This window comes from Pararge aegeria, chromosome 19 (assembly GCF_905163445.1).
Source record: "Pararge aegeria chromosome 19, ilParAegt1.1, whole genome shotgun sequence".
Classification (NCBI taxonomy): domain Eukaryota; kingdom Metazoa; phylum Arthropoda; class Insecta; order Lepidoptera; family Nymphalidae; genus Pararge; species Pararge aegeria.
Genome location: NC_053198.1, coordinates 10640512 through 10663534, shown reverse-complemented (window position 1 = coordinate 10663534; position 23023 = coordinate 10640512). Strand labels below are relative to the sequence as shown.

Sequence of the window (23023 nt, the reverse complement as noted above, 5' to 3'; positions counted from 1 at the left end):
AATATACTCACGTACGGATATGAAGTCACTGTATATCTTAAGATTAATTTTAATCAGATACAATTTTATGTGAGAGTGGTATTGTTTTGCCTGTTTAGAAAACCTTGTGCACGCCAGATAGGTACCAATTAAATACACGCCAGATAGGTAATAACTTTTTTCTTAAAATACCAAACCGTTTCTTTTACCTAACTTATATGCCTAATTTTTTGTCTAATAATTTATGTCTGAGATTATTATTTAAAATAAAATTTGTGTTCACTGCTTAACCTGTTTTAATAATGTAGAGTGCCTAGTGTGAGATTTTCTACCTAAGTTTACTTATTCGATCGCGTGAAAGTTAAGTACGATTTATATGGTATCGAAGTAGCGCCATCTAGTGACAATACTGTCTCCCAGTGGTATATAAATCGTAGTTACCTTTCACGCGAATCATCTGAACAAATGCCATACCACCACTGCTGGACATATGTCTTTTGATGGGATTTCCAAATTTCAAACTACTAAAATAAAAGTTGTCCATTTAACTGGTGATAAGTTGCAAATTTTTTTTTCTCTATCTTTCATGTGTAATTTGACATTGATGCAACCGCTTTGCAACGGTTGCTATTAGTAAGTGGGAAAGTTCGGTAAGCAGTCTTAAGGTACCATATGCATTTAGTGAAAATCTGTTATTCTGACATAACGACACTTACGATTTTATTGACGTGACAACGTCTTATAATTCGATGGAGCCGGCTGCACGCACGAAAAATGACGTATGCGGCGTTACCTCGCTTTGAGGCGTTCCATTTAAGGCTTGAAGTGCAAGCGAGAGCGTGGAACGAGCGACAAAGAGTCACAATCGGCCTCCGCCTCGTCCGCGTGGACAGCTCAGCAAAATCAACGACTTCAAAGGTATATATCGACACCTACAAACTACCATGAATATTACTTACATATTACATATTTAGGCTTAAAGCTTTGTGTTTATAGATGTTTTATTTGAAATTTGCAATTTAAATACAATTAAAAAAAACTAGATTCTAAGGTAAGTTCCTTGTGACTATGAATGTTGCTGTAACAGTGATGTGGCTTCGTATAAGCTGATAGGCCAATTAGAATGCGTAGGTATAAGGGTTTTTTTCCAATAGGTTGAGTTACGAGTGTAAGCAGGTATCTATTGTTACAGTAAATTTATAAAGTGGGTAAATAATTAAACTTTTGATAACTATAAATTCATATTTGCCAAATATTTATGTTCATGACATGAGTTGGTGGGTATTTTGACATAAATACGACTGCTATACATAAAAGGAAAAGGTTCTCATATAGGTTGTATTTGTTACTACAACTAAAACTAAAAAAAACAAGAAATAAATATTTTCTACAGCATTCTTAAGTCTGTACCCAGTAAAATTTGGAAAATTACTGGTACTTTCCTTGCTACTGTATGAATATGATGTAAGCACCTATATTATTATATACATAGTAATCTTTCTACATCTTACTTGGCACCGACATAAAAATGTTGTAAATAATATTTATTTCCTGCTTTTTAGTTGTTACATAACAAAGTAGGTTCTTTATTTGTAAAATTTTTTTTTTAGATTTGTAGTTCCCACAATACATCCGCTCACTTAGTATTTTAGTAAGCCACATTTAGTCATTACATTGGCTTTAAATGAGGGAATATTAATCCGTATTGAAGTTATTTAATAGACATTCATATTCACTCGTTTAAATACTACCCGTTTACATTGAGACTTCCCACTTCCGCGACACGAGGCAGGGAAGTTTGCGCTTAGGCAACAACTCAACTTCTTAGGCTGTTGACGCTGAACCCGACTTTTCCCCAAATGATTCGGTTTTTAGTGTGCGGCAGTAAAAATATGGGCATGAAATATGTTATTTTATAGTGAAGCGGTGATAGCCTAGTGGCTAGCTTCGTCCGGGTCCGTGTTCGAATCCCGGATTCCCCGACACGCACTTTTAACTTGTCAAAGTTATGTGCGTTTTTATTTTGAAATTAAAATATCATAAGCTTTAACAGTGATGGTATACATCGTGAGGATCCTTTCTTGCTTGAGAGTTCTCCATAAAGTTATCAAAGGCATGTGAAGTCTACCAATCCCTAGCATTCTGAGAGTAGAGTAGAGTCCGTGTCCGGTGGCGTGTCGGTAATGGGTTTATAATGATGATAAATGTATAGTAAATTTTTTCTAATGACTGATAAAATACCAGACCAATCTTTTTTTTTTTTTAGTATAAAGTACCTACTTACGTTTTAAAATATTTAAATGTAATTTGCTTTCACGATGAAGGACACTATCGTGGAGAAACCTGCGTGCCTTACACCTCGTAACATAATGTCCATAAAGGTGTGAGAAGTCCACCAATCCGCAAACGGCAAACGTTGTGGGCTAAGGTCTTAACCTCAGTCTCCTCTGTACCTTATTTACCTACCTACTGTTATGCAGTGAGGTTATGAGTAAATCAAATTTATAAGCAAGTATGAATTTATAAAGTACATAACTATATGAACATGTAGGTAGGTAACCTTGGTTGGTAAGGAATCGTTTTAGAACCAAATCAAATCATTTAGGTACCTGCCTCTTTTTCAAAAAGGCCTACCTGGGCAATTTTGTCTTATTCTTTTTTGTTTGTAGTGACTACCAGCACGACCGGTTCAGAAAGCATATTTTACCAGGAATATGCCCGCAAGAAACTCAGGTGCAGTTTTCCAACATCGAAGTTATACTATTTAACAATATTTTTCGGTATTTTATTCTAGATGAAAGAGGAGCTCATTGTGTCAAGGCAACCTTGTTTTATTCATACTTTTAATAAAGTATTTATTACCTACGTAGGTATTTTTTTGCAACACAAGGTTATAATTTTAACAGGACGATTTCAATTTTCGAGTACTTATCTAATTATGTTTATTATATTTGGGTACGTAGGTATAGTAGGTACCTACTTAATACGGCCAAAGTGCAAAGTTAGCATTTGAACTCGTTTCGATCAATCAAAAAACATTCAAGCATCTTCCTATAAAGAGCGTGTGGCATTGGTCTTTGTATCCAATTAGCAAGTCGTACAGCAGTGCAGTAGAATTTAATCCTTTGTGCTCGGAGTTGTCTCGCAAACCGCGTCCTCAGTCGACGTTGAAACTGGTTTGCTTTTATATGACAATTTCTTCTCAATAGCTTCGTCTGCGATTTAGTGAATGGACGTTTCATCTGTTATTAAAATGAATAAAGTCTACATTACTGTTGCGGTTCTCCTAGCTGTTGCGGTTATTGCCGTTCGCAGTAATACTACGCCTGCGGAACAATGCCCAGGTAAGAACTGTTAATAATTAAATATCAAGGAGTTCTGATAATTGTTTGGCGAAGTTTCCTTTTTTCAGTATGTCCAAATATATTCAAAATTCAAATTTTAGTATGAAACAGGTAGCTCACAAATTCGTTTTAAACATTTGCCTTACCAATTGCAATATACTTATTCGTGTTATATCATACATAAACGAATTTAGGTAATGTTAGGTACCTAGTAAACCTACACAGTTTTTGGTATTTAATAATTAGGTATTTGTGTATGAGAACCTTCTGAAACCGAACTTGCCCTTGTTATTTCACCCATGTCGTACTTCGTTATTACGACAGACCGCAATAAAAATAAGTTTCGCACAGCCTATAAAAATAATGTGACGATATATTTATTTTTGGAGCAATCAGTGGTTGTTAATTTTTGGTTGTTAAGTCGGTGTTGGTTGTGGTGTCTAGAGGCAGGCATTTACTTACTTTAACCTTAATAAAACTTATTACAATCGGTTAGGTATACCGAGGTACCTACTTACTTATAACCTCGTGCATTGATAAAAATAAAACGGTCGCCTTCGGCTCGCACTCAAACTTTGTGCTTTGTTTTTACTTATTAACGCTCTTGTAGGAATCATATTTATAAACTAGCGGAGCCTCGCGACTTCGTCCGCGAATGAGTCAACTAAAAAAAAATAGCCGTATATTGTCGAGTAGGTACTGTTTTATAGAACTTTAAAGAAGCAATTGCAAACCGTTCACGCATCGCACGCATCGGAATCTCTCAAAAAGGGTATTTTTTTGGAGTTTTTGCAACATTTCTTATTTATGAAAGTAGCCATTCATCGTAGCGTGATGTTATATAGCGATAATTGATACTACCAATCCAAAAAAAACCAAAATCGAAAAAGCATTTTCTGAGATTAGCGCGTTCAATCAAACAAACTCAAAATATTTATATTAAGTATTAAAACTATGCCAATCCAAAAACTCACGTCAATCCAAAACTCTTTTGCACGTATTTTGGAAGGCAAATTGGGAATAAATAGCGATGCTATCCTGTAGAAGCTGTTTGCTCTTCCGGGATAATTAAAAAAGCCTATGAGCTATTCCAGACTATATTGTATGTCTCCGCCAAATTTCAGCAGAATCGGTTCATTCGTTGTGGTGTTAAAGCGTAACAAACAACCTTTCTTCTAACCAATCATCCATCCATCCATCCTAACAAACTTTCGCATTTATAATACTAGTAGGATGGTATTGCTTGCATTCGATCGCTGTCCCATATGCCATGCGACTTGCTGTTATATGTGAAGAGATGTCTTTTATCTACGACAATATTAATCAGATCTTCATTAAAATTACTCAATACATGTTTGATAGTATACACTTTCAAATCAAACAATGATTATTAAAATCAGTTCAAATCCAACGGAGCTATGAAGTAAAATTGATAAAAATTTTAATCCCATTTTCCGAATGAATTAAAGTCTTCGTCGGGATAAAAGTATCCTATATGTTGACCCGGATTATCAGCTACCACTATACCAAATTTTATTGAAATCTGTATAGTAGTTTTCACGTGATGCCCAGACAGACAAAAATTAAATAAAAATCTGTTTTGGACTCAGTATTGATTATTAAGCATCCAAGAAATCTTCCAGTTACAGTTATAATATAAGTATAGATATAGATAACGTTTATTCCCCGTATTCCCCTGTTGGACTTAGTAAAAAACATGTGATGCATACTCTTCCATCACTGTTGTAAAAATAAAAACTTGCATACCACACATGCATTCCTTAAAGACTGGTTTATCAGAAGGTTTTGTTCGTGATAAAAAATGTTTTTGTTGTATTGTACACAACCGTCGACAAGATACGGTGGCGGGGCGTCTTAGTTTAAATATGAACCTAAATATCTACTTTTTTGATGTGAGTTTTCGATCCAATGTTGCAGAATTGCGAAACGTTTATTTTTAAGCTCATATACATAATAATATAAGTGTTGTGCTTAGGAAGATACGTAGGTATAAAAGTATGAAAGGCATAAATGTTGATAGGACCTATTATACTTTAGCTTATAGCTTTAATAAATAAATTATAAATCAATCTATCTATTCTTACATATATTAAAATCATAGACTATCTGTATCTGAACATAAAGTTTTTTTCTAAAAACTAATGGGCGACGACGTTAGAAATAAGTATCTAATAGACTGCAAAAATTGTTTTGTACGATTTTTGATCGATACTTTTTAAATTATTTTGTACGATCAGGCAAAAACTACCGAACTTATTTGAGTGTAATTTATACCTTAGCTTACAAATTGAAGCAGCGAGATTTATCTACGCAAAATGAGTACTGTTTGGAATAATTATGTAAGTATTTATTTTTTCTACAATTTCATTTCATTTTATTTTCTTTAATTACTTTTATTTACCTACTTGTTTAATTTAAGTTTGTGTTAGTTTTAGTTTTATTGGCTCTCTTTTACAGTTTATTTGGATTTTTTTTTTTAATTTAAATTTCTTTCTTAAATTTACTCGGGCGTCGCGGTTGTTTGCTCAGTCTGATACTGGTGCAGACTGAAAATCAGCGCTGAGCATTGTTGCTAATGCACAGCATAAGGCTGAGTTTGCGGCCGTTTGCCATATTGTTAATATTAAAAGATGATTCTTTTAGTTATTAATCTTGTATTAACAATAGTGTATGGCAATAAAGGATTTATTATTATTTACATTTATAGCTGATATTCCGGATTAAAATAAAATATACTTTCATTTCCGAGCGAAAACAACAGGGTTCGTTCGGGATAGACAATTCAAGTATTTGCTGACTACTCGATAACTCCGCCATTCCTTTAATCAACCGATTTTTATATTTTTTCTTTCATTGGGAAGGTTTTATTATTAGTTTGATTATGCCCACTTTTATGATCTGGTCAATATTATTAGCGGACTAAACCCCTCATCGATCGGAAAGCAACCGCTCACTATACATGCAAATATGCCAGATGGATAAGGGCGTGCCTGCTAAGAACTTGATAAAAAAAGTCACTCACCCATCCATTTGGCTTAAGACAACTTTGCTTGCCTAGCGCGCTTGATTAACATTTTGAGTATATGTGATTGAAGCTCCGATAAATTTTTTATGCCACCCGCATATCATAGTCGATTATAAAGTTGCATCGCTATTTTTACTAAGTATCTACACTAAATCTTAACAGTTTGTTGTCAGTCCGATTGTAAAAATCTTGTAGGAAGTTGTAGGCTATGAAGCACTACGCTGCGATCCGTTGACACAGGTAAAACCGCAAAGCACAGTTAGTTTACAATATAATTTGGAAGTAAGTATCGACGACCTCCGTGGCGCAGTGGTGAGCGTTGTGGTCTTATAAGAGGAGATTCCTCTTTCGATCCCCGACGAAGTTTAGTTGAGAATTTGACCCTACGAAAACGATTGGGATGTAATACTCCAAACAGGTTAGCCCTCTATGATCTTAGACTACCTCATCACTTGAGACGGAATTCAAATGCTAACTTGTAGTGGAATAATAATATATTATTTTAAATTTACTTAGAAAAACCACATACCTAAATGTCCTTACTTATACGAACAAATAAGCTGTGGTAAATAGATACCAGCAATTTTATAATTTTTAATAGTGTTTTTACCTACACTTAGAGGGAATATCAATTTTATAAATTTTAAAGTGCATATAAAAATAACGGAACCGACAGGATTTGAATCTGCGACTCTCTGGCAATCGCTGTCCGAGCGCTTTGACCACTAAACTACTAAGATTGATTCTCTATAGCATTCTTGATTGTCAAATTTGTTCTGAAATAATTCATTATTTGCGCAGGTATGATAATATTACGTGGCTAAGGTAAGCCACATTATCGGTGTGATGATGACATAAACGTGGCCGGCACAAACTGGAAACAAAGAGCATAAAAAGGCCTGGGTGAGGCCTTGATCTAAGAAAGGGGCTTGATTATTTTATATTTTTTATCTGCGACGCAAAAACGACGCGTTGTTTTGCTATAAGTACCTATTTGAGTTATTACTTTTTTATTTTACCTAAAGAAATCATAAAAATAAATGAAGATATTTTTAAGATGGAAAATTCCACAGTTTTTATAGAACTGACCTTTGCTCACGAAAATACCCCGACATGACAATTTGCCCCCATTATAGACAAAATATTATTGTAAATAGAGACACCAATATTGTAAGTTACCGGAAAGAAGCATAAGAGTTAACAATTAAAGGGTTTTAAAAAAGATTTTTTTTGTTGCGTCGGTAACAGGTAGGTTCCTAACTAAAAGTCTACTGTGGTATCCGGGAAGTATAAAGCTGGTGTCTACTTAAAATGTATACCTAATGCATTCTATCTACATTCAGGTATTTGTTTCTTTTTCGTGACGCAATTCCGTTTCATCCATTTCAAATCACAACGATTCAAAGAAGTTTCACTTTAAAAAGACTTGACACACAGATCTACTTACAACCATAGACGGGCCCGTAGACTGTGTTATTCTACTACTACATTCTACAGACAGGCCACAAAGTAAAACTTTCCGGTTTTCCATTATGAGGTTCGCAGCCGTAAAAACAGGAATATAGGTACTTAAATATTTTATTACCAGAAATAAAAAACAATTATAATAATTGTTTTTGTAAACACAGTGTAGTGAGGAACAGGAAATACCTATAGGTTTAGCAGTCCGAAACGGTATGAAGGTTTTAAATAACGACTAAGTACTTGGTTTGTTGTAGATATGATTAATTTGAAACTTTTGTTTCCTTTTTGGGATTGGAATGTTGTAAGTGTAAATCAATGTGGTATATTCTTTACTTACGTCTGTAAGGTAGGTAGGTATAAACAAAATTGAACTGCCTGTCTTGGATGTAACAGAACGTTAGACTAACGCATAAGTCCCGAACAATGGGGTGGTCAACGCACCCGTTATTGACCACTTGCAGCATTAATTGTAAGATTTCCAGCAATAATCTATTTCTTTTTTTAACCGGTTATTAAAATCAAATGTTTGTAGGTTATCTTATGGTTGACTAATCGGTTAACGTTACAAGAGTTATGTAACTTACATATTACAGAACGCTTTGAGCAAAAAACACATGAACGACCTCCCTGTCGCAGCGGTGAGTGCTGTGGTTATAAGTTGGAGGTTCCGGGTTCAATTCCCGGCAGGAGCAATTTGGGAATTTATTATTTACAATTATTTTCTAGTCTGGTCTGGTGGGAGGCTTCGGCTTAGCTAGTGACCACTCCACTAGAGGAAGATTATAACTAAAGATAAAGGCAAGTGGTACACAACTATACAGACTTCAAAGACAAAAACAAAGATGCAGATAGTAGGAACCTCATTTCTACAATAAATAGACTCCGATTTGGTCACTGCAAAATACCAACGCATCTCACAAGACTAAAAATTTTAACTGATAATAAATGTCATCATTTTGTCGAAGAGATTGCTGACCTTGAACATATGGTAATGAAGTGTCAAAAATTTAACATAGAACGCCAGATTTTATTAACAGATTTACAAAGTGTGTGTGACAAAGAAGTGCAGTTTAGTATTATAAATATTTTAAAAGAAAGTTTGTACTTTAAGCCTATCTATAAATATATTATCTCTTCAATAGGGAAATCGTAATAATTGTGAATTGTGTAATTTTAAGTTAGGCTATAAGGACTATGTACGCAGGGCCGTTAAACAAATAATAAAAAAAAAAAAGATATGCAACTAAGTGATTTAGTGTTCCGGTACTATGTCGTATAAAAACCGATAAAGAGGACTTAAAGATATCTGCCATACTTCTAAGGGGCTAGCCCTCTAATTGAGAGTACTCCTCATAACTTACAAACAGGTGAGATTGCAACCAAGGGCAAAAGCTGCAGATTGCAAAAGGGAATACTTGGAATGCAATAAAAAATACTTAGCTTCTGCTGTTATTTACTACAAAATTTAAAATTTGTGTGATTAGATATTAAAATGTTGTAACTTTAATTGTTTTTCAGGTCAAAACTTCGAAGGTCTCAGTGATAGGATCCAAGTGTTGCCTTGCGAATCGAAACGGTGCAAGCTGCGCAAGAACAGTAATACAACCGTTATACTCAAATTCCAAACAAGTACGTTAATTTTTTTAATAGCTAGTCTGTAATAATAAATGGGAAGCTATGCTTGTAGAAGTATGAATTAAAATTGATTGCTTTGAAGGATATTTATTCGTAAGGTACCTTGATATATCTACGTACTTACATGAATTGTAGGTGCACTGACATTTGACTGTCACATAAATCATACAATTCATGTAAACTTTTACTATAACATTTTAGTTAAGGACTCTGTAATTTCTATATCTATATCATAAGCAGTGGACCTTGATTGTCTGGAAGAATGCTCAAAGTGCTGAGTGCAAGAACTATTATTAAAACCTCACAGAAAAAACCACTTTGTTAGTGTTTCTCGAGCAGGCAGTTTGTCACTGCATTAATTTAGCAGTTGACATTAATTATTTTACCGATAATGGTCTAACGTTTACCATAAAATGGGGACAAATGGGAAAATTTGTGAGCTAGCAACATTCCGCGGGTGTAAAGTGAGACGTGCTCGGGGCGGTTTCTCTGTTTTTGGACACAATACACTGCATGCAATCATGGCTGACTGAGAATTCTGTATGTTTTTAATTCTTTGTAAAATCGAAGTAGTTCACAGCGAAAAATGTACCTAAACTATTGTTTTTCCTTACTAGTCTTATAAATTAAACAAACTTCATTTTTTATTAGGGTAAGGCGTTAAAATAGATAAAAAAAATAAAATTAAATAAGATTTTTTCATGAATGTTTGTTTTTATTATGTTTTAATATTTTTAAAACATAATAAAAACAATATTACACTAAAAAGTATTCAAAAGGTTGATTACATAATAAGTAAAAAAAAAGATTATATATTGTGTTATTCTTGACCATTCCGTGTTAAATAATAATAATGCATTTCCGTCAGTTATTTATATATTCTATGGAAAACACTGAAGTCTATTATCTCGGAAATTATTCTTCTTAATTCGAAAGACGTATGCTTGTTTTCAGAAACCGAAGTCAAAGAGCTTACAAATAATGTGTTCGCAAATTTGGGTGGCCTGCCATTGCCGTTTATCGGAGTTTCCGGAATGAGTGCTTGCCCGCATGTGAAGCGAGCGGACAACGGGCAGCCCGCGCCCTGTCCTCTCGCAGCCAACGTGGAGTATGTGTACACCAACCAGTTCCCTATCGAGTCCTTCTACCCCCAGGTTCCCCTTCGCGTTCATTGGGCTCTTAATGATGGCCAAAAAGACGTTATTTGCTTCGAGGTACCCGCCATTATAACAAAGCGATAGAAAAAAATCGAGAATCTATAAAACATATATTGTTTTTGCTATCCACTTCCGTCAATAATAGTAACTAGATTAAGGATCAGGAACAAAATGCATAGCCAAGTGGCCTCTTTCACACATAAATATTTAAACTACGTGCGAAATGTTGATTGTTTTCATTAAATAACAAAAACACGTTACAACAACAATACGTTAACACAAATCTCGAATATTAATGTTTAAGACCTTCTGTCATCAAACTTCAGCTAAAGAAATAGAAAAGAAGGGTAAAAATATCATTTATGTTGAAAATGTAACGCAAATAAGAACACAAATCCATTTGTGCCTTATTTTTCAGGCCGTTTGGGGACTTATCAGAAATCTAGTAGATAATATTATTGACTGAAGACTGTCGCGGTATAATATAAAATTGTGCATTAAAATGTAAGTTTTTTCGCGTCAGGTATGTTGTGTATTTTTTATTTTGTAAATGTTGTTTACATACATGATAAGTGTGCTTCAGGTATGAATATGAAATGTATATGGGTATATAATAATCAAAGGGATAAACACGGGTTCGATTTCCAATCAGGTATTTTTCTTATCTCTCTCTCCCTCTATAAATCTTGTTACCGTTTCATCATCATTACATATTTTATTTAATGAGGGATTCATTAGTTGTCCAAACATTTTGGTCAAAACCATAATTAAATTATAGTATAGTAGGCAGTCAGCACCGCCACAAAATGCAAGTTTTCTTTAAATACTGTAGTCGAATGTAGCTCCTCCATGTGACGACGCTTTTAGACACAGATTAATATGAAACTACACAATATATTGGTGTAGATTCGGTTGTACTAAAACTAGTACTGTCCTTTTTCTTTGGTGTAATGTGAAAAGAATAGCGTTAAAGTATATTAATTAATAATTTCTTTTTTATAATATTTTGTTTTTGAAGCCATATTGATTTCCTTCAATAAACAATCTCTCTCTCAGATTTTTGTTATTGAAAGGGCTTTAAGCATTTACAAATAATTCTACCGCAATTTTGTATAATGTAAAATTAGGTACTGTTAAACCTTAAAAATCGCGGGATAAGTTTCCCACGATTTTTACACCTAAAATATATATTATAAATAAAATTTTGAATAATAATCAATTATATTAATAGTAATGTAATAATTATTTAATTCTCACTATTTTTTTTTACTCGTAGTTTTATTAATGTATTTTTAGTAAAGTTAAGACAAGTAAACGATGCGTTAGGATGGTTTGTATACTCTATCGTTATTTTTTATACAAAATGTCGTAATAAAAAAATGTCTCATTATTTAAACCTGTTCTATTAAACGTATTCTAATATTACTTATTATATATGCATAGGAATGTACCGAGATGTGTCAAAACTTCATCTGTATTTTTGTTCTTCTGAATAAGTACGTGAGAGATCTTTATAATTTCTTCTGACTACATCTATAATTCCTTTCAGATATAAAACTAAAAACTTTGATCATCTTGAACTATTTCGTACCTTAAAGCTGTATTTCTTTTGGATAGGTGCAACGATGAAACAAACGGTGCAAAATTATATCCCCCGATTATATCCCCTGACAAGGGATATAATTAACGTGTCCACCTGCTAAAGTACGGTAATATGGAATAAGAGAAGTTTACCCCCGTTTATTACACATGTGGATATTATTTCCACTTGTGTGCCAATGCTCTGAGAGTTGATAAAGCTGTGGGAGCTGATACATTTGTATCCTTTCCCTTGTGATATAATTGTCTCTTGCCCATGCTAGCCGTGCTGTGCAAACCCACAAATAGGTCGGCAGGAATGCCGTATAAACTTGTTTTATTAGCAATAGGGATTAATTATTTAATACAGCATACCTTAATGTTTAGCTTCCATTGGGTTGACATAGTCATGTTGTGACCAAATCCCTTTTGAAGAGACAAGATTATAAAAGGGTCAGCTCAACTAACCTATAGAAATACTTGCACATCTGAAAAAAAGACAGCTGTACGCTTACTAGGTATATTGGCTTAATTAAATAGGACCTATCTATATATTGCATAATGATACAAATTAATTAACTATCTTCGCCGGTACCATAAAACAGATAATATCCTTTTCACCGTTACTCAGTGACCAATGCACGGTTAAAGATATGCGAGGATAGAAACTTAATATTGGGAATGAATCTTTGTACACATATTTGGTGCCTGCTTTCAGAGGACAGGAGGCTTTTTCGCCCGCTTCGTTTTCAATTTTGTCGCAGATTCCCGCGCCGTCGACACCGATAAATGGAAACTTCACTCCGGCTATGTCTGCTGCGACTTGGTTGACAACTTTCTCTATATCAGTCTCTGTAAATATATTATATATATGTAAGAAGGATGTTAAGCCAACACATTTTTTATTATATATTGTTTCAGGCATCTAGGCCCTTATACCACATCAACTCAATAATAACATACATTATAAGGAATATTAAAAAAAATTATAAATACTAAGTATATATCAAAATTAAAACTGGTGATAGCTGGTAAGGCTCTGCAACCTCTAACTATCCGGAGTTACGTGTGTTACTGATTTAAGCCATCAAATTATCACTTGCTTTTCACGGAAAACATCATGAGGAAACTTGCATATTTTAAAGTTCTCCAAAAAGTTCACAAGAGCGTATAAAGCCTACCAATCCGCACTTAGCCAGTGCGGTGGACTACGGCTTAAACCCTTCCTAATTTGAGAGGAGACCAGGGTCTTAAGTGAGATAGTGATTAATATAATAATATCCTAAAACGGGATTTATTTATAGTCTTGCTTCCCTAAAGTGGCGATACACTATGGCCTCTGTATGGCGGGAGCTGTATACAAAAGTTATCGGTCGATCAATTCACTGCTAAACAATCACCATCATCATCATCAACTACGGAGCACGGGTCGCTTGAATGAATAACACCTATCCACACTTGGCCAGCCAAGTATGGATAGGTGGACACGCCTTTGAAAACTTTATGGAGAATTCTTAGGCATGCGTGGTATATAATTGTTTGAAACGCACATAATAGTAGGAACTTGTTACATAAAATAATACATTTTATATATAAAGGCGAGGTAATGAATCCAATTTTTATTTCTATCGGCAACTTTCAAAATATTTAAAACATAATCTGGGCATAAGTTTTTTGCTGTTGTCATTAGTGATCCGACTTGATTTTAAAATATTTATATTAACACAGCTGATGTTATGGTTGTCATTGCGTATTTTATAACATATGAGTGGTAGTACTTCTAAACTATTATGGAATAATAGTTTAGAAGTACTACGGTCTACTGAGGTACTCCATCAGCTTAGTAAGATCCTTTTCCACAACTTGTATTCTCTGTCATATTTCCCACAAATTTTAATGAAAGAAAGTAACTCATCGTATTATATACAATAACATAAAAAAACATTCAGTAATATCAAAATAGTTACTAATATCAAACTATTACGCTTTAATTTTGACAAGAAAAGGCTCGGCATGCGTTGAACTCTAATTTAAGGAAAACGGGCTTTAAATTTTACTTGAAATTTAAGCCCTTATTAATTGGCTTTAAATTTCCACAACCCCCGCGTGTGGGGCGACGTGCAATTCCTAACTCTTGGCGGACAAAAACCAGTCCCATATCGTTATTAAAATAGAATATGTAGGTACATACTAGGTCTGAACGAAATAGTAATATGTTGGTCGCTTCCCTTCTTGAGGCGACATGGTGGTTTGACGCACGGCGATAACTGCACGTTTTCATCCAAATCAAAGGACTGTCCTGGAATTGAGAAAACATATTTTTAATAACAAAATGTATTGTTAATTAAACTAGTATTACAGATAGACTGACGCGTGATTTTATTACCAAGTAAATGAATTTGAATAAAAAACTATTTATTCAAATAGACCTATAGACGACACTTTTCATGCGTACATACAAATGTTTCCACTGTTGTGAAATAAGTTAGGTGCATTCGATATCTTAAAACGAATGTAACAAGGTTCTGGTTACCAAATTATATAACACACTTCTTCTTGTATCACCACCACACAGTGAATCTGCATCCTGTTTAAAGCAATAATATTTATACCCTAATTTTTCATTGTACATGTCATTCTTATTATTGTAGAAACTAATGTAACGACCCGCCCCGGCTTCGCATGGGTGGAATCTAGATTGGGAGTGATTATTAAAACAACTCCGTAGTAAGTACAATTATTTTATCAATCTCGTATGTAAAGATGTACTAAAGGAGAAATTTGGCTTAGCCTATTGTCTAAGTCGTTCCGTGGCAAACGGTCACAAAAGGTTTCGTTTGCTTCACTTTGGGCACCATAGGTACCTACAATTCGTATCTGTCAAGATCTCTCCTCTGCTCTGCATTTTCTATGATTTCGAGCATATTTATGACTTATATGATGAGATGACTAATTAGACTCTAAACTTCTGAACTTAAACACTTTAAAAATCTGAATCACGTCAATCTGAGCACGTAGAAATACCTATCTATCAACGGCCTATCAGCAGAGCAACACTTCACGCATGCAAGAAACGCTGCCTATAAAAAACCGCCCTGTGTCCATCAACCTGAGGCGTAGGTGTTAAGTCTCATATGCCTGTAATTACACTTGCAAACACATTCACCTTGAGGCCTTTGAGGCCCTTCAGGGCGGAATTTAGCAATGCTGCTTGGCGGCCGAAATAGGCACTTCGGTAGTACTTCCCCGGACGAGCTCTATCACAGAAAGCTGCTGCTAAAACCGTACCGTTTTAGCAGCAGATAAAGAGCCTCCATATTCCATCTCGGATAGTGAGCATTTAGAAAGCTTTGTGACACTTTTTCGTCCGAAATCCCTCAGTGCAAGAAGACAAATAAGTTTTTCCAGTGTTGACTTATTGAAACGTGGTTGTTAACTATGGATTCCATAAAAAGGTCCAGATTTACACAGCGGGCTATGGAGGGCCTTTGGGACTCTGAGTAAAAAATCTGAAAAGAGGACAGTAGACGACGAATCAGAGCAAGCGAATCAGCTAAACGAGTAGCATGGGTGGGGCGGGGCATGTGACAAGGAGGGCCGATAGGCATTGTGGTTTCCAGGTTCCTACAGTTATGCCCCAGCAATGGAAAGTGAAGTGCAGGTTGGTTGATCCCTCACGCCGTTGAGTCGCAGGTAGCAGTTCGCCAAAACCGTGTATTGTTAAAGTCCTTACAAGGACCTACGATCAGCAATAGACGTCTTTCATTTCAAATTATCACGACGATGATGATTTTTGTAATTTTTTAATAAGTAATAATGATATTCCGCTGTATTCTTTCTACAATTTTCTACCATTGAGTTTGAGGTTACGTATTACAATACACCGGTTATTTGTAATGCTAAAACAATATTTTTTTGCTGCATTGCAGTGACATGACAAGTTTGGCATGAAAGAATATAATTGCGCTTTGAACGAAGGTCGTTTTCATTGTGTACTTTAATAAATATTGTATTGCTAAATTTTATTTGCTTTTGTCAGTGTCTTCACGGCACGTTTAATCTTAAAGTCATAATAGTACATAATATATTGTAAAATTGACGAGTGTACCTAATTAACTTTTAAGAAATATTCGTATAGACTTAATTTTTCGTTAAATATTTTACAACAACGTCTAGGTATCAAAACTAATTCCTTTCGTGACTCGACTGCCAAAGTTTTCTGTCGTCTAGTCTAGTAAGTCTATTTTAATAGTTAAGGTGTATTTTTTCATCCTTGCTCCAAGAAATCCAATATATATTTGTTGGGTTTATACGTGTACTTTCTAAAAATAAAATACCAGTCAGTCCAAAAATCGTAACCAAACTTGCGTTTGCACTTGACTTCAATATCACCTGGTGGTAACCGGTTTACCTGTTAGGAGTATCCCAGTTATGTCGCACCCCTATCTCTAATCGTTTTCTACGTGACATCGAACGCTAAATGCTTGAGGCGACACGTCTAAAATAATCAAATCATGTACAACATCGGATGGCTCTCACTGGACACGCATACAACAAACACTACCTACACCGCTTCCACATCACCACTGACGATAAGTGCCCTTGTGACAACTCCACCAGCCAAACCCTTGACCATCTATTTCGGGAATGTCCCCGCTTCGGAAAACTCCGCCTGGATCATGAGTTCCTTTGCGGGCACCTTGGGGTGTCCCCCTATGAGCTGCGCTCTCTGATGCGAAAAAGATCTGCCTTGCAATCTTACACCGACATGGTAAACTCCATCCTGAGTGACCTCAAGAAATTCAATAATACTTAGTAGATTAAAAAAAAAAATTTAGTAATAATTATTATAAGTGTGTAAATTTTATAGTTTTAGTTTATCTATGTGTATAGGAAGAACAGCCTGGCCGATGTATCAAATCGCAGAAGCAGGGCTGTACTTTTCCTTTTTCAAAAATTGTATCTTACGAAACTATTAATTATAAGCATATAAAATAAGATAATGTAAGAAAACTAAATTAATAAAAAAAAAAAAAAAAAACATCGGATTAGTAGTTAGGTCAGAGCTATTTTTAGATGAAGTTGCAAATTATAGTTCATGTCATAGGTATTCAAGTACAAGATGTTATATGGTTCATGAATAGTACTTACAGACTGACTACGTGTCCTATAAAGTACCTGTATATCTTACTGCAAATTCAATACAATAACATATTAATATGGGGACTTTTAAATTTCTTTAGGTAAAATGCTTAAATGCCGTGGCTTACTGAAGATAACGACGTCCCGGGTTCGATTCTCGAACCAGGCTTATGAATAGTATCGGGTTTTCGATAGAAAATTCAAGAATTCTTAGTACCAGCCCGGAGTTTGAAAGTGTGTGCCTCAAAAAGCACGTTAAGCAGTCGATCCTGTGCCTTATCTCTTTTCGGTAGTTTTGGATCTGCGGCAATATAGAGGTGCAACTGTGTTCGGTTTTGCACACACTCTTGTTCACTATAAGCTCTCCTGCGTAGTTGAAATATTATTAGCATTTTGTCTGGTTCCCACCAGACAAAATGGCTTTGGCCGCGGCTAGTTATTACCCTACCGACAAACGATTAGATGAAACACGTGCCGCTAAACGATTTAATTTTCAGGTGCGATGTCGCGTAGAAAACGATTAGGGGCATTACTACCAAACTCCCAAACAGTACCCGCTACCATCTTAGACTGCATCATCACTTACCACCTGGTGAGATTGCATTCAAGGGCCAACTTGTAATTAAATATTAATATTAATTATAACTTTTCTAGAAATTTGTCGTAATCCTGTACAAAGAGACGTAACTATGCCGTTTGGTGTTTTTGAAACTGCGGAATAAGTAATTAACGTATTAGCTACGACTCAAAAAATGCTCGATAGAATTCTTAGTACTTTTTGTTGTCTGTGCGCGACTAAATTGTAAATTACTTTGTCAAGAGGTTATCAAGTAGGTAGTAAAGTTTTTTCGTACACATGACGCACTAAAACTTACCGTGTCCGTGTTCATTTATAAAATAAACCTCTCGGTGCCATTTAATATTTGCATCTCACTCGACATTAACAATCATGTACGTAGGTTACGTAGGGGGAGTTGGGGCACCTCGATAGGATTTTTACTTAGGGCCCCTTATGATTCGAAATAACTTTAATTTAAATTTACTGTTAGTTATAGACACAAAAGTTATTAGAGCTCATTTAATCCAAATTGAAATTTGTATCAAACTACCCCAATCATGGTGCAGTTTGATAGGTACAATATGTAAGTGTCAAATGAATTTGTAGATAATTAACTGAAATATCAGACTACTAGCTGAGGCGTAGGTTCTACCTAATCCATACATGGATGTATATTTTTTGGTATTTGACAAATTATGTACCTACAAGGTTTAAGTCTGTTTTTGTTCAAAGTAAAGTTTCTTCCTCGTCCTAAAACAATTATCTGTGGAATAGAAATTATTGAAGAATAACATACATAACAACAAATAAAAAAAATCGAATTTGCACCGTTGTTCTTTAAATAAACAAAAAAAAGTACTAATCTGACAGAACATTATCAGGGCGTTTGTATCATTGCGCCTCACCTACGAGTACTATAGAAAAATATACTTTCGTTCTGTGTGTGAATGATTTTACTGCGTTTTGAGTAATTGACTGTATGTATGTTCCCCATATATTAATTTTCCCCATCTCCCCCTAAGGTTTCAATACAGAAATAATTTATCTAAAGAAATACCTATGAATACTTACCTAATGCCATAGGTAGATGTAGGGAAGTAATTAACTGTTTAAGAGCAATGTTTCATTTTCTATTGTTGCGCAATATAATAAACAGGTACTTCAACATTTGTACGTATAGGTATGATTCGAGGGATCATTCTGTTGTGAATCAGTTTCACTATGGCCGGTGATGAAGCCACGGAAGTTTAATTCAAAAACTGTCGTTTGATAATGCAGGATGCTTGCAATGAGGAAGACGCTTTATGGTTTTCGTGATGTTCTATGGCTTATTGATTATTAGTGGAGCGTCTCGTAATACTCCTCACGTAACAAGGAAAATATATTTATCTTCGCGATAAATCCAAAGACTCATGTAGCGTGTCCACGAGGAAGAATATGTTTGAATTTTTTTATGTGTAACAAAAACATATATTTGCGAAACTTTTATATTTTTGACGCTGTGAATTTAAGTAGGAGGTCCGGGGTTCGTTTTCCAGGCAGTGACAATTTGGAAATTTATAATTTTTAAATTTTCTCTGGTCTGGTATGGCTTTGGCCGTGGCTAGTTACCACCCTACCGACAAAGACTTGCCGCTAACCACTTTAGTTTTCCAGTGCGAAATATATTTAGATACATTATGTTCGAGAAATGCTTTACCCACACGCGAATTTGGCGACAGTTTGCCGGTTCAATTGTTTTGAGGGTTTTTTAAATGTTGACTATTTATTAGAGAATGGTGTATGGTTTAACGCATCCAAACATGATTTTAGAAATTATGGCACAGCTTCACATCTTACTAACTGGGTCAAAAGTGCCCGTCGCCGGGGGCTCATTCTGCCGCCGCAAAATGAACAATGTTTAGGAAAAAACTAAAAATATGTAATTCTTATTACTGTTTATATTGTTTTTAGGAAGACAGAACGGGACTACTTCCCAGGATTACTCCAAAAAGCCGCCGAACTTGTCATAAAAGATTACACACGTTACTGAGATGTTTACTATTTATTTTGATCTTACACAAGTAATAAGCTCTGAATAATTATATAAATATTATTCCTTCATGAAATTAAAATGGCTGGTTAAGATTGGTTCAAGAATTAACTTTGAAAACAAATTTGAAATTTTATTTAAAAACATATCCCATTACTCTACTTACAGAACTGAAAATACAATTATACAGACAATAAAATGTATATTTATAAAAACTACATCAATTAACATTACATTTAGATTATAAAGCATAAATATAACATTCACAGTGTACGTGCTATGTTGCATTTTAGTAAAATCGGCACGTTGAACCCAAACCCGCAGCCAAACATGATTTTTTGAAACCTCCTTAGCAAAAACTGAGATAGGTATCCTTCGCGTCGGGTCTTGGCACCAAATAAGCATTCTCTGAGCTAGCTATGTCTGATAGCTAGGCATCCCGTATCATGTATCATAATCGGCGCTTGCGTTTGAGACTCTGGGCAGTGGGCCCATGGCCTTCAGACTTGAAAAATTTTATTCGTGTCCCCCAGAATTGGTCTTGACGTCTGGTGACCCAACAGCTGGCGTTTATTTAGCCCTACGCCAAAGTCTAGCAATTCAAAGGGGCAATAGCCCCAGCTTTTTGGGTACCATGCCCCCAAAGTAAACAGTTTGTATAGAGTATTATAATAAATACAATTTTCCCGTAGAAGGATATTCTAAATCACTCGGTAATCGTTCCCGTGGAGTTTTAAAGTATAATATTTGTTAAATATGTCTGACGTAACAGAACAGCTAAATCGATCCGAAACTTTGCATAGAATAAGACCACTTATTTTTTATGCCTGAAAAACTAACAATTCAAGCTGGTTTAAAGAAAACTGAAATAATCGCGGGCTAGTAGATACCTACCCATTATTTATGTAGTTATATTCTTTGAGTAATATCATAATACGTAGAACATGATTGCTCAATGAGAATAGGTATATCTAATAATTGCTACGTCAATCCTTTGTGTCATAGGTAATTTACACATAATTGTTAACATGTCTAGGCAAGGCAATAATAATAATTATTATTTAATAGCTAGATTTATAGTAAAAGCTTAATGTTTTTAAAGTAAACATGTTGGTAATAAGTGCAATAAATATCATTTCTTTCTTACATAAACTTCTTCGGGTCCGGCAACTGAAACGAATGGGTTCCTGACGTTTTCTCAGGTGATCATAAAACTTCGTTGCCCGCTACTTTCTTTGAATTTTAAGCAATCCCTCTAAAACCGTTTGTTTTCTCTGGATTAGAATTTGTCACCAGGATGCAAAGATCTCCATTTTCGTCAAAATTAGTTTAACTGTTAAACCGTTTATTGGTATTTTTTTAAACCTACGTAAAGGACTCCGGTTTTTTTTCCCAGATAAAATGAAAAGTATACCTAGGTACTATGTCCGTCTACAACATGCAAGATACATTATGTGCCAAATTTCGTGAAGATGCAAAGTTGTGCCGAAAATAGGATAAACAAACAAACAAACAGATACACTTTTTTATAGTATTTTTATCGATATAATTTTACAAACTGTCCAATCCTATTAAACCCCCTTAGATATAATTCAGTGCCTTTGTTTTGCCTATCTAATTCATTACGATCCGTTCAGCAGTTTAGTCGCGATAAGGTATCAATCAAATAAACAAACACAGTTACTATTGCAATTATTATATTATTCATTTAATTTAGCAAAAAATATTTAAAATAATAATCATTCATTAATTGCACAAAAAAGATAATGATCATTAGTTGGGCAATCGGGGAAAAAAAAAAGTATTTTTACCGAGAAGCAACGCCACAACGCCTATTTTAAATTTTTATTTATTATCACGTTATTGGAATGAGGTAATGAAATATCGTTGACGGTTGTAGGTGTACACTTCTATCTAAGCAATATAAACAGAGCATAACAAATTATTATTTGGAGGTCATTTCTAGGCTGAGAGTTTTTTATAGGTAGGTTGTATAAATATTTTGAGTAAAATCGAGCACGATAGCGATATTTTTTATATTTTACATACAAAGTTCAGGTGAAACCCCTCACACCAACCCGCAGGTCCTTGCCTGATTTTGCTTGTGTTTATAGATAGGTACGATAATAACTGTGGCGAGCGCGAAATGCTACTTTCAGATGTAGTTTCTGCTGCATAACTATAAAAGCAGTAAAAAAATTTGGTTCTGATTTATTATAAAATCCATACACTGGTTAATTATTGAATTTTGAATATGTACCTACATACTTACCTAGGTGTCAAAACGTTAAAAAATATATATAAAAAAAAGTTTAGTTAAAAAAATATATTTAAAAAAATTATATAAAACTTGCTTATAAACGAGTATAAGCTTTATATGCGGTTTGTTATTTATTTTGTAGGAATAATGAAAACATTAACATGGTTTATTAATATTATTAGCAGGCTTGCGATCAAATGCACGCTTTTTTCTTGAATAATTCGTTGTGGTTGCGCAGCTAAGCGAAAAGTAAACAAAACTTATATAGGCAGGGTTTTTAAGTAGGGGTATCAGGTCAATGGGTATTTTACTACTGGGTTCAATGTCATTGATCGACCACTGCTGACACATAATAATGTAATAGCAGGCCTGAATGCTTCTGGACAAAAGTTTCTATAGGCCATAGTACCTACTTTCTAGGTAGGCACCATTATTTAGAAAACTTAAATTAGTTCAAAGTACCTACCTACTCGACCTATATTTCTTAAGTAAGTATAGCGGAACGATGCAGCCGTTCCGCTATAGATACTCCTGTTAACGGTATGTTTAATCATTCAAATGATAGCGTATAACAAGAAAAACGAGTTGTATTGTTGTCCTATTAACTAATACTTAGTTCTCCGTGAAGTAAAAAGAGACGAAACCGGATCAAAATACGGTTACGTAAACAAAGTATGTACATACCAGAGCATTGTTGCACGTTGGTGGCAGACGCCGTTGCGAGAAATGAACACACAACTAAGCTCAGGAAAAACATCGTCAGGTCTGCGAAGTGACTGGTTCGGCGACTAGCAGCTAACTGTGCCGGTGCGATGCCGCACAACTTG

At 34.8% G+C, this 23023-nt stretch overlaps 2 protein-coding genes across 3 annotated transcripts; one reads left to right on the top strand and one right to left on the bottom strand.

Annotated features, from left to right (window-relative positions):
• Positions 1-3086: 3086 nt before the first annotated feature.
• On the top strand, positions 3087-11606 carry LOC120631941 (ecdysteroid-regulated 16 kDa protein-like). 2 transcript variants are annotated; one of them, XM_039901646.1, is made up of 3 exons: positions 3087-3323; positions 9352-9462; positions 10423-11606. In XM_039901646.1, the coding sequence occupies exons 1-3, from the start codon at positions 3209-3211 to the stop codon at positions 10707-10709; spliced, it is 513 nt and encodes a 170-aa protein (XP_039757580.1). In that variant the 5' UTR covers positions 3087-3208; the 3' UTR covers positions 10710-11606. The 2 variants fall into 2 exon arrangements, with proteins under 2 accessions (XP_039757580.1, XP_039757581.1); XM_039901647.1 differs by lacking the exon at positions 3087-3323 and adding an exon at positions 8166-8302.
• Positions 11607-12009: 403 nt separating this feature from the next.
• LOC120631942 (ecdysteroid-regulated 16 kDa protein-like) lies at positions 12010-23023 on the bottom strand. Its single transcript, XM_039901648.1, has 3 exons — positions 22881-23023; positions 14395-14502; positions 12010-13055 (listed from the first exon to the last, which is right to left on the bottom strand). Exons 1-3 carry the CDS (start codon positions 22951-22953, stop codon positions 12775-12777), a joined length of 462 nt encoding a protein of 153 aa, XP_039757582.1. The 5' UTR covers positions 22954-23023; the 3' UTR covers positions 12010-12774.